The sequence below is a fragment of the Pseudopipra pipra genome, chromosome 19, assembly GCF_036250125.1.
Source record: "Pseudopipra pipra isolate bDixPip1 chromosome 19, bDixPip1.hap1, whole genome shotgun sequence".
NCBI lineage: Eukaryota > Metazoa > Chordata > Aves > Passeriformes > Pipridae > Pseudopipra > Pseudopipra pipra.
In genome coordinates, this window is record NC_087567.1 from 4,301,027 (window position 1) to 4,311,326 (window position 10,300).

Here is a 10,300-nt window from a genome sequence, read left to right on the forward strand (position 1 = left end):
TCTGTGACCCCTGTGTCCTCCCAGGCTCAGCACCCAAGGAGGTGGAACAGCAGCAAACCCCTTGAATTGTAGCTGCAGAGTCCCACGTTTCCTTGGTGGACTCCAAATTCCATCCCCAGTACCCCAAAATGCCCCCTTGAGCCCTGCATTGCAGCTGTGCGGCCTCAAAGGGTCTCCGGTGGACCCCCTAGGCATAGAAGGATGGAATCAGGAACGAATGCCCAGCCCTGAGTGGGCTGCAGAGGATCCCAGAGCTCCTGGGAAGTGCTGGGGCTCCAGAGCTTGAAGCTGGAAATGAGTGAAGAGCTCTGTTTTACACTTGTGGCATGGAAAGCCCTGGCAGGGTGGTTTCTGCTGGGGGGCCTGGGGTGCACTGAAGGCCTCAGGAGGCTTTGTGTGTGATCATGAGGAAGCTTTTCTTGGTGGAAATGGTTGTCAGGCATTGGAAGGGGCTGCCCAGAGAGGTGGTGAAATCCCCGTCCCTGGAGGTATCCAAGACAAGACTGGATGTGGCACTCCCTCAGTGCTCTGCTCTAGTGGACAAGGTGGGGATGGGTGCAAGTTGGGACTCGATGATTTTGCAGGTCTTTGCCAACCTAAATGGTTCTGCGATTGCATGATCTGGCCTGAAGACAGCTGCAGGGCAGGTGGAGGAGTCCTGTGGTGGGACTGTGGCCAAGAGGCCTCTCCTGGCTGCAGAAGAGCAAACCGTGGGCTTTTGTGTCCATTGAGGGCCAAGGGAGGGTGCGAGGAGGAGGATGGAGGGGTACTGTGGGGACCAGGGGACAAACTGTGGCCTCTGGAGCACATCAAAAGGTGCCTTAGGGTGCTGAGGGGGCAAATGGCCCAGGCTGAGGCAGCCCCAGCACAAGAGAGGGTTCAGAGAGGACTTGTGGGTCTGAGGAGAGCTCTAGGCCTGGAGGGCCCGGAAGGGAAAACGAACAAGTCCTGAGGGGATGGGATGGAAATTCAAAGTGGAGGGAGTCTTTGCCAAGATGGCCTTGCCCACGTCTTTCCTGGACTGCCAGTTGTCCCCACTGGCTGTCCCCAGGCAGCGCGGACGCCCACACCAGCCCCCCAGGGCAGAGCGGGGCTCTGAAGGTGCCTGAGCGAGGTCACACTGGGCAGCAGCTCCAGGGCACTTCTGGGGCTGTCAGAGAGGGGCTGTTCCAGGGCCCTTTGGGCTTCTGGGGGCTTCTTTGGTCTGATTTTGTAGAAGAGACACAGAAGTGAGGCAAGAGCAGCAGGACTACAGCTCCTGTCCCCTCAGATGGACCAATGCGGTTGCTCAGCTGGGCTGTGCCAGAAGACGACAGCTCCTGGCACGCTGAGGATCCCAGCCCTTCCAGCTGGATCCCCCTGGGTACCATCCTCCCCCCTTCAGCCCTAAGCCCCCCCAGGACTCCGCCAGCCTGGCAGGGCCACTCAGCCACCCCTGGGGCAGCTCAGGGTGCCGCGCAGGGGCCTGGGGTGCAGCGAAGGCCTTGGGAGGGCTCCTGAGCAGCCCGGTGCTGGAAGAGCTGTTGAGTGGGGCAAAGCTCTTGCTGGTCAGTGGGAGAAAGAGAAAAGATGACAAAAGCCATGGTTTCTGTTAAGCTTGGGTAAACGTTATGCATTTAATGTGACTGAGGGGCTCAGAGGCCAGACTGTGCAGTGTGGGGACAGGAAAGGGATGTCCTGGGGACACGCAGGGCTGTCTGAACATGGGGCTCCTTGGGATGTCCTGAGGAGACATGAGAGCAAAGTGGGGTCTGGAGACATTCTGAGGGCAGCTGAGTGCCAAGGGCTGAGGCAGGTCTGTGTCCCCAGGGACACCCTGCCTGTTCCTGCCTGCGTGGTGGCTCCCTGGGACCCGTTGCTGGGGGCAGGTGCCATGTCAACAAGCACTGGGACCTGTGGCTAGCGGCCGGTAGCGGGTCACAGAGGGGCCCTTTGTGACACCCACTGCAGCAGGTGTGCTCAGCACGACCGTGGCCCACGGTGGGTCAGTGTCCGTCAGGACGGCGACTGGATAGGAGAGGAGTGCAGCGCTGGCGAGAAGCCCCCGACTGCAGTCCACGTCTTGTCCACGACCTCTGGTGGCCCCGTGCGAACGTGGAGTTTTGCTGAGGCGTTTTGCCGAAGCGTTTTTGCCTGAGGCATTTGGGCCGAGGCCTTTTGGCCGAGGTGCTTTGCCTGAGGCGCTTTGCCTTGGCCTTTGGGCTGAGGCACTTTGCTGAGGCCTTTGGGCTGAGGCACTTTGCTGAGGCCTTTGGGCTGAGGCACTTTGCTGAGGCCTTTGGGCTGAGACACTTTTGCCTTGGCCTTTGGGCTGAGGCACTTTGCTGAGGCCTTTGGGCTGAGGCACTTTGCCTTGGCCTTTCGGCTGAGGCACTTTGCTGAGGCCTTTTGGCTGAAGCCTTTTGCTTTGGCCTTTTGGCCGAGGTCCTTTTCTGAGGCCTTTTGCCTGAGGCACTTTGCCTGAGGCGATTTGGCCGCGGCATTTTTTCTGAGGGTGTTCGACTCCACCATTCGGACGCCCTCCGTAGGCAGGCTCCCCTGTGTTCTTTAATTCACAGGATGGAGAGGAGACCCCCCGCCTGCCCCAGGCAGGCCTGGATGGAAGACAGCTCTTCCCAGGAGAGCCGCTCTCCAGGTCTGCAGCTTCCGTCCTCCTACGAGGTGACCACCATGCAGCCCCTCAAGCTCGGTGAGTGAGGGGCCTTGTGGGGCTGGGCAGGGCTGGGGCCCACCACCACACCCTGTAGCACACCAGGATCCCACTTTCCTGGCCAGCTGACAATGGGGGTCCTGGCGTCAGCCATGCTGTTGCCTGAAAGCTGGGACTGCTCAGGGCTGGAGCGCGGCCCCAGCACAGTCTCTCCCAAAGAAGGACAGGGCAGAGGGGCTCTGGGCTGTGGGCAGAGAGGGCCAGCTGGGCTGGCAGGAGGCAGCCGTGCTGTGGGAGCCTGGGCCTTTCCTGCCTGTCTGCCATTGCCTTCCTCAGCCCGGGGCACTGGGGCTTTCCCGGGCATGGCAGCTCCTCTGCCAGGCACCCTCCAGCCAGGAGCTGCAAGGGAAGGCCGTGCCAAGGCAGTGGGCAGAGAGCTGGGTGGAGGGCAGATATCCTTTGCTCCCTCCTCTCGCTGGACCCTCTGCAGCTCTCCCTGCTCTTTCCCCCCTTAGACACCAGCTGGTTGCCCATCTACAAGGAGGAGCAGGAAGCTGTCGATGCCATCCTGGCCTTTGTCACCAGCCCCAACAAGGTAACTGCGGCCAACTGGAGGGGGGCTGTGCTGCTGTCTGCTGGCAGGGGCTGTGCTGCCGGGCTGCTGGAGGGCTGCTGGCAGGGCAGGGCTGCTTCTCCTGCAGGGCACTGCACCCCCAGTGCTGCGGTCCCGCTGGCTGTGTCTGCCCACTCACAATCCGTGTGTGTGTCTCTGTCCCCCGGCTGGCAGGAGGAGAGAGACAAGGCCACATTTCTCCGGAGCATCTCTGTGCTGTGCAGGAGCGCCTTGAGCCACGGCCTGACCCAGGGCCTGGATCTGCTTTGTGACACGTACCAGCTGGCAGAGAACATCAAGGTGAGGGCACTCTGGGCAATGTGGCAAAGGGAGCAAAGCCCCCTGGCACCGGCAGCCTGTGCGGACATTGCTGGGGTGGGTCAGGGACTGGAGGCCCTGGGTGCTGGCAGCTGCCAGCAGGTGCCATCCCGGTTGTGCTCTGCAGGCGCTGCTGGAAGAAGAGCCAAGGGACCAGCTGTGCACAGACCTTCGGCATCTTTCCATGCTGGCTCTGGAGAAATTGAGGTACCTGCCCATCTGTCGTGGGCCCCCTGGCCCAGAGGTTCGATGCCACCCGCACGAGTCATCAAGGGGCTGCTCCCAGCACCCGTGTGCAACCCGTGTCCTGCCCTCTGCCTGCAGCTTGGTGGACACAGCGCTGGAGGGCAAAGCCAAAAGCCTCCTTCGCGCGTGCTTCTCAAGTGTCTTCTGGCTGCCTGCAGAGAAGGAAATGCCAAAAGGGGACCTTGCCCTCTACATCAAGGTAAGTGCTGGCTGAGCTCCAGGGGCCTCCAGCCCCTCTGGCCTGCTCCCTGGCTATCCCATGCTGCCACAGGAGCAGGGATCCCAGGCAGGGCAGGGTACTTCCCCTCCTCGTGCCTCTGTCCCCTTCCCTGGGGAAGGGCCTGGCTGCATCCCGTGCCACAGGCTGCTGTGCCCCCGCAGATTGTCTATGCCCATGTCTCTCCCGGGAAGTGTGGGCATCCTCCTCCTCCTCCTCCTGTGGTACGGGGGGTTCAGATGGCTCTCCTGGGGCTGGGAGGAACAGCAGAATGACTGCCATTGCTCTCTGTGTTCCTTGCAGACCCTGAACTCCATGGACAGCATGCTGAGGACAATGGTGCTCAGCTTTCCTGCCTCTCGAGTCAGCGAGGAGCTGCAGGGCATCTTGGAGGTCTGGCACAAGCAAAAAGGGGGGGAGTCCCAGGGCTGTTCCTCAGCCTGGAGGGGAGGGTTTGCCCGCTCCTGGCTGAGTGGTGCCCAGAGCAGTGCTGTACAGGCAGAGTGCCCTGCAGGGAGGGTGCCCACCTCCTGTGGGGAAGCAGGGGCTGGCCCCAGGCTCTCGTGGAGCACAGGGGCTGCAGAGGGTGGCACCTGCCCTCCTCCTTGGCCATGAGGTGGGCTGGGGCCTTTGTGCCCAACCTGGGTGGGAATCCAGGGGCAGACACCCCACTGCAGGCTTTGCTGGAGGGGAGAGGAAGCCTTGAGGGATGGGGCGAGTGCGGCCCAGGAGTGGAGCTGTGCTGCTGCTGGTGTTGGGGTCTGGTCCCAGGGCTCACCCGCTGCTTTTCTTGTCCCAGCTGCTGCTGGACTTTACCGGATCCGAGAGAGAGGCTGTCAGGGAGAGGGCCATGGCAAGGATCGATGTGCTGACCTGTGTGCTGTCCGACTATTCCACTCTGCAGGTAAGGACCAGGCCCCCTCCAGCCAGGCCATGCCCCCATCCCTGCTGCTCTCCAGGCCAGGGCTGCTGCCCACATGGCTGCTCTGAGAGATGGGGACGCAGGGCTCTGCAAAGCCTGGTCTCTCCAGGAATCCAGCCCTTGGCAGACTCTCGGGAGGGGGGCTTTGGCACCACCTTTGTGCCCTCAGCCCTTCTGCTCATGCCTCCCTCATCCAGGCCCATGCCAACGACAGAAGAGGCACTGCTGGACCTGTCTGCTCTGGGGAGATCCAGCTCCCGCTCCTAGGAAAGCTGCTGGGACGGCTCATCCTTTTCCGGTTCTCTGAGGAGCCGACATGCTATGCAGCTTTCCACGCTCTTTTTGCCCTGGCTGAGTTCATCTGTAAGTAAAAAAGGCAGAGCAGTGGTGGGCTTCATTGCTCTGCACACAGACATCTCCTGAGAGATCTGCTTCCTAACCCCCTTTGCCCCTCCCAGCTGCTTCCCAGAGCTTCCCAGCTGCCACTTTGCTGCAGAGCCTGAGCGCTTTGCTCAAGGCCAGGATCTGTTTGCTGCTGCTCTCCTTCCTCCCCTTCCTTTCAGGATCTTGCAGCCCGCTGGTTTGTGGGCCCCACAGCCAAAGGTCCTCTTGACTTCCCTGTCCCAAAGCCACGTCTTCCCTGGTGGGGAAGAGCAGATCCCCCACCCTGGCTGGTCCCTCCAGTGCCTGTAGCAAGAAGCTGTTCCTGATGCCCTCCCAAAATCCTGGACTGCTCCTGTCCTGCCCCCTTGCCAGCAGATGCCCTGGCGGTTTGGTGAGCTTGCTGGCAAAGCTGCTCTGCCTTCCTGACTCTTGTGTGTTTGCCTTGGTGTTTAGTCGAATCCAGGCTAAAGGACAGAGCAGACCAAGTCCAGCGGGAAGCCGTGACCACCTCCGCGCTGTGTTCTCTGAGCCCCAGGGACTGTGCCAAGGTGAGGAGCTGCGCCCTTGCTGGGACTCCTGTCCGTGGCACCAGCAGGGCACTGGTGTGAGCCAAAGGACCCTGCAGCAGTGGGGCTGGCGTGCACTCAGCTCCCTGGGGAGAGGGTTCCCGCCGTCCTTGACCAGGGACAGCATGAGGGCTGCATTCCAGTGGCCCAGCAGCAGCTTCAGCCCCAGCAGGAGCTCCGGTGCTCCTGGCCACCAGCAAGTCCCTGGTTCTCGGTGGGGCCAGCAGCCTGTGCCCATGAGCCCTCCTCCCCCAGCAGGAGGGCCCTCTCTGCTCATCTTTGCCATGCAGGGACTGCAGGCACTGCTGCCAGCAGTGGTGGGCACGTCCGGCCAGGGCCCCTTGAGCTGCTCAGCCAAGCAGCACCATCAGGGCACTCAGCGTGACACGTCTTCCTTCCTTGCTGCCATAGGCCTTTGGAAAATACCTGCAGTCCCACGAGAGGACAGACATCATCCTCGTGGCCCTCGAGGCGTTGGGAGATGCCAGCATCCTCGACCAGCAGGTGCCCAGCAGCCTGCTGGATGTGGCCTTGGAAGAGCCGGACGTCTGGCTGACGGACGTAAGTGGCCTGTGGCTGCGTTGTCGTGCCCTTCAGCCCTCTTGGGCCTTGTTCCTCCCAGCACCCCTCCCTCCCAAGCACAGGTGACTTGGGCCCCCCAAGCCACCTCAAGGCAGCAGAGAGGAATGGGAAGGGCAACTGAGCACATGGCTGCACTCCGGGGGCAGTGCCATCCTCACCTGTATTCCCTGCAGGGGCCCAAGATCGTCACCAGCATCCTTGAGAGCCTGCCATACTGCAGCACACAGGCAGCGTGGGAGAAAGTGGAGTCACTCCTTCGCCTGATGACCAACCTGTACCCCACCACAGTGGTCATCCTCCTGTGCAAGGCGGCTCTTCAAGGAGACAGGTACTGGCCCTGATGGCCTTGAGGGTGGGCTTGTTCCCTGTGGGGAGAGGGACCCCAAGACTCTCCGGCTGCCAGAGTCAAGGAATGCTGCGGGACAGCCTGCAGAGTCAGGCCCTCCATCCCCCCACGCTTTCCAGCCCTGCTTCACAGCAGCCAAAGCTGGCCCAGCCAGCCCAGAGCCAGCAGGGTGCTCCAGCCCCACGGGGAACACGCCCTCAGCCCCCTCCTGCCCGCGCGGGCAGGGCCCCCGGGGACGCGCAGCCAGGGCTCCAAGGGGTGGGTTCTGGGGGGCTGCTCCAGGCCACAGCACTGTGGCTGAGGCAGCCCTGCGGACAGCGCTCTGCCTTCTCTGCCTTCCAGCACTGCGCCGGAGCTGTGGGAGCTGATGTCCTCCATGCCGGAGATGCTGGCCAAGATCTTGGAGGGCTTTGCCAACCTGCTGTGCACACAGTGCTTCCGCTGCTCCGCAGAAGGCCCCCGCACCCAGCCCATGGCTGTGAGTGACCACTAAAGGCCCTGGTCCCCTCCTGCCAGCCCTGCAGGCTCTGCCGGCCTCTCACGGCTCTGTTTGCTCCTGCAGTCATCCTCCAGGAAGGCTGAGTTGGAGGAGTTGGCTGACGAGCCCGACCTCGAGAGCCATCAGGGCTGTCCAAACGTCAGGACGGCCGGGCTGCTGCTGGAAGGGCTCGTTGGGCTGTCACAGAGAGCCGAGATGGTGAGCAGGGCGGTGTCAGGGGCAGCCCTGTCGGCAAACGGGGGCTGGGGCTGTGTGGAAAGCAGTGGCTTGGCCTGGCCTGGGACTCAGAACGTGGGGTGACTGCTCCAAACGCCCTCCCTGCCACGGTGTGGCTGGAGTGGCTGCCTGGGGAGCTTTTCAGGCACGGCATTCTTCACCCAATGGACATTCTCTTCTCTCTACAGGCCAGAAACATCGAACTCTTCCTGCCGGGCATGATGAAGATCCTGCAAGTTGGCAGCGAAGATGCCAAGATGAAGATCCTGCTGGCCTTGCGAAACGTTCTGTGTCAGCTGAAGAAGAGCAAGGCCAGCTTCATCGCTGTGCAGCTTGTGGGGAGGCTCCTGCCCCTCTTTGACTCGGTAAGGCTGATGTGGAGCCTGAGACCCTCAGATGGGCTCTGGGCAATGACAGCTGCCCTGCAGCCCAGCCCTGCGAGCAGCACTTGGAGCCAGCTCTGCTCCTCTGGGCTCTCCTGGGATGGCTTCTGGGCCGTGCAGCCCAGTGCTGCTTTTTCTGGGATGTGAGGCCAGAGCCTCTGCCCTCCCCGCAGCCATGATCAGGGCCCTCTTCACTGTGGGCAGGAAGCTGCTGTTTGCAAAGCTCACTTTTCCTGCTTCCTGCCAGGAGTGCAGCGAGCTGCGAGAGCTGTCCATCCGCATGCTCGCAGAGCTGCTGCAGTTCGTGGTCGGCAGGGATGAGAAGAGGATGAGGAAGGAGGTGTGGCGAGCACTGGTGCCTCTCCTCTTTCGCATGAATGACCAGGTCCCCAGCGTGGCCAAGGTACAGGTTTGAAGGCTGAGCCCTGACACACAGAGGGCTGGGCTGACACCGCCGGGGCCCCTGGGCATCGGGGCAGGGGCTGCTGGCAGCGGGCAGCGCTCCCCCAGCACAGCCCGTGGGAAGGTCCGTGCGGAGCCAGCGCCAGCAGGGGCAGAGAAGCTGGCACGGCCCTGTGCAACCCCTGCCCTGCCTGCTCCTGCAGGGCTCGGCAGCAGCCCGTGGCCACCACGGCCTGAACAGGGGCATCCCCACAGGCTGTGTTGGAGGCCAGGCCTTTGAGCCTCCATGCCTGTCCCCCAGGACTGTCTCCAAAAGCCTCCCAGACATTTGGGCTAGGGCATGTCCCAGATTCCTAAAGGCAGGATCCCCCCAGGAACAAAGCCAAGAGGCCTCCTTGCCCAGGCCCCCGGGCCATCCCTGAGCTCATGCTGTCCTGCAGGCCTCCAGGGAAGCCCTTCTTGCTGCCGCCGAGCTGCTGAAGTGGAGGACGCTCAAGCACCTGCTGCAGAGAGAGCGGCTGTGGGAGCTTGGAGCGTGCTTGGTAAGGACAAGCTGTGCAGCCCGGACTGGGGGAGGGCTGCCCCCATCCCAGGTCTGGGCTGGGGGCTCTGCAGCTGGGCAGAGCCTGGAGCTGCATCCCTGTTCTTGCTGCCCTCAAGAACAGAGCCCCAGGGGCTCTTCTGCAGGCCCCTGTCCCCTCCCTGTAGCCAGCAGGAGGGGAGGCCTCTCTGTCCCAGGAGGTGCTGGCAGGAGGCACTGCTCCAGCCAACTGCCCCAGGGACAGCCCTGGAGAGACATGCCTTGTTCTCTCTGCAGCTTCAGAACAGCAGGAGCAGGGCTGAAGACTTTATCCAGCAGAGCCTGCCCTACCTGCAGGACCCTCAGGCCAACGTGCGCCTGGCGGCCGTCAGGTTCATCGGTGAGTGCCAGCCCCTGCGGTGCCTCTGGGGCAGCCTGGCCCCTGTGCTGCTGCTGCCCCAGCAATGCCCGGCCACCCTGGGCAGGGCCTTGCCTCCCTCTGCCAGCCCTGCCCACGCAGCGGGGCTTGGTGGCCGCCTTGCTCAGTCCCACTGCCCTGAGCTTCTGGGGGCTCCTGGGCTCAGCCCTGCTGAGGGGGAGGAGGGGAGGACTGGGGGCCCTGCTGTTGGGAGCAGGCTGGGGAGCAGGGGCTAATGGAGCTCTGTGCCCAGGACTCATCACACGGCGCCTGAGGGAGCAGACCACGGAGAGTCAGGCTGACATCCTGAGCGGTGAGTGGGGAGCGCCGTCTGTCAGGAATCCAGAGGCTCTCTGCAGACGGGGGGTTTTATCTGGGCTCTGTTTCTTTCCATCACAGCACTTCAGCCCTTGGAAAAAGACTGGGACATCTCCGTCAGCTCCCTGGCAGCTCGGACAACCTCCATTCTGAGGAGTCCTTGGGTGCAGCAAAGACCAAGAGGCTTCCTGCGAGCACTGCGCTGCTGCTGGCCGTGAGCCCGGCAGAGGTGCAGCTTGCCTTGGCTAAAGGACTGGGGCTGAATAAAGCTGGAACAACGTGCCCAAAGCCCTGGTGTCCTTCAGCTGCGCGGTGCTGAGTGTGCCGAGCCGACCGTGTCCTTCCTGGGCTGTCCCGCAGGCAGCAGGACGCTCCCCCCTCAGCACCCCTGGCCCCAGGCTTGTGGGACAAGCTGAGCCCTGGCTGGGGCTTTCCCTGGGAGAAACCGCCTTGGCTAAAGGACAAGCTGCTGCCCGAGTGTTCTCACCCCATTTCAGGGCCACTGCCAATGTCACCCTGCCCTCTGCCGGTGTGAAGCTATTCCCCCTTGTCCTGTCACTCCAGGCCCTCGTCCAAAATCCATCTCCAGCTCCCTTGGAGCCTCTTTTAGGCACTGGAAGGGGCTGGAAGGTCACCCCAAAACCTTCTCTTCTCCAGCCTGGGCAGCCACAGTTATCCCTGTGTCCCCACACAGTGCCCC

At 62.7% G+C, this 10,300-nt stretch overlaps 2 protein-coding genes across 2 annotated transcripts; both read left to right on the top strand.

The window, feature by feature from the left end:
- Positions 1-1,371: 1,371 nt before the first annotated feature.
- LOC135424826 (uncharacterized) lies at positions 1,372-9,888 on the top strand. The gene is made up of 13 exons (XM_064676444.1): positions 1,372-2,689; positions 3,166-3,245; positions 3,438-3,563; positions 3,709-3,788; positions 3,906-4,026; positions 4,348-4,437; positions 4,844-4,948; positions 5,164-5,329; positions 5,804-5,898; positions 8,785-8,886; positions 9,162-9,264; positions 9,536-9,595; positions 9,682-9,888. Exons 1-13 carry the CDS (start codon positions 2,560-2,562, stop codon positions 9,816-9,818), a joined length of 1,395 nt encoding a protein of 464 aa, XP_064532514.1. The 5' UTR covers positions 1,372-2,559; the 3' UTR covers positions 9,819-9,888.
- On the top strand, positions 6,042-8,357 carry LOC135424812 (uncharacterized). The gene is made up of 7 exons (XM_064676438.1): positions 6,042-6,233; positions 6,328-6,477; positions 6,561-6,826; positions 7,187-7,322; positions 7,407-7,541; positions 7,748-7,924; positions 8,190-8,357. Exons 1-7 carry the CDS (start codon positions 6,042-6,044, stop codon positions 8,355-8,357), a joined length of 1,224 nt encoding a protein of 407 aa, XP_064532508.1.
- Positions 9,889-10,300: the final 412 nt, after the last annotated feature.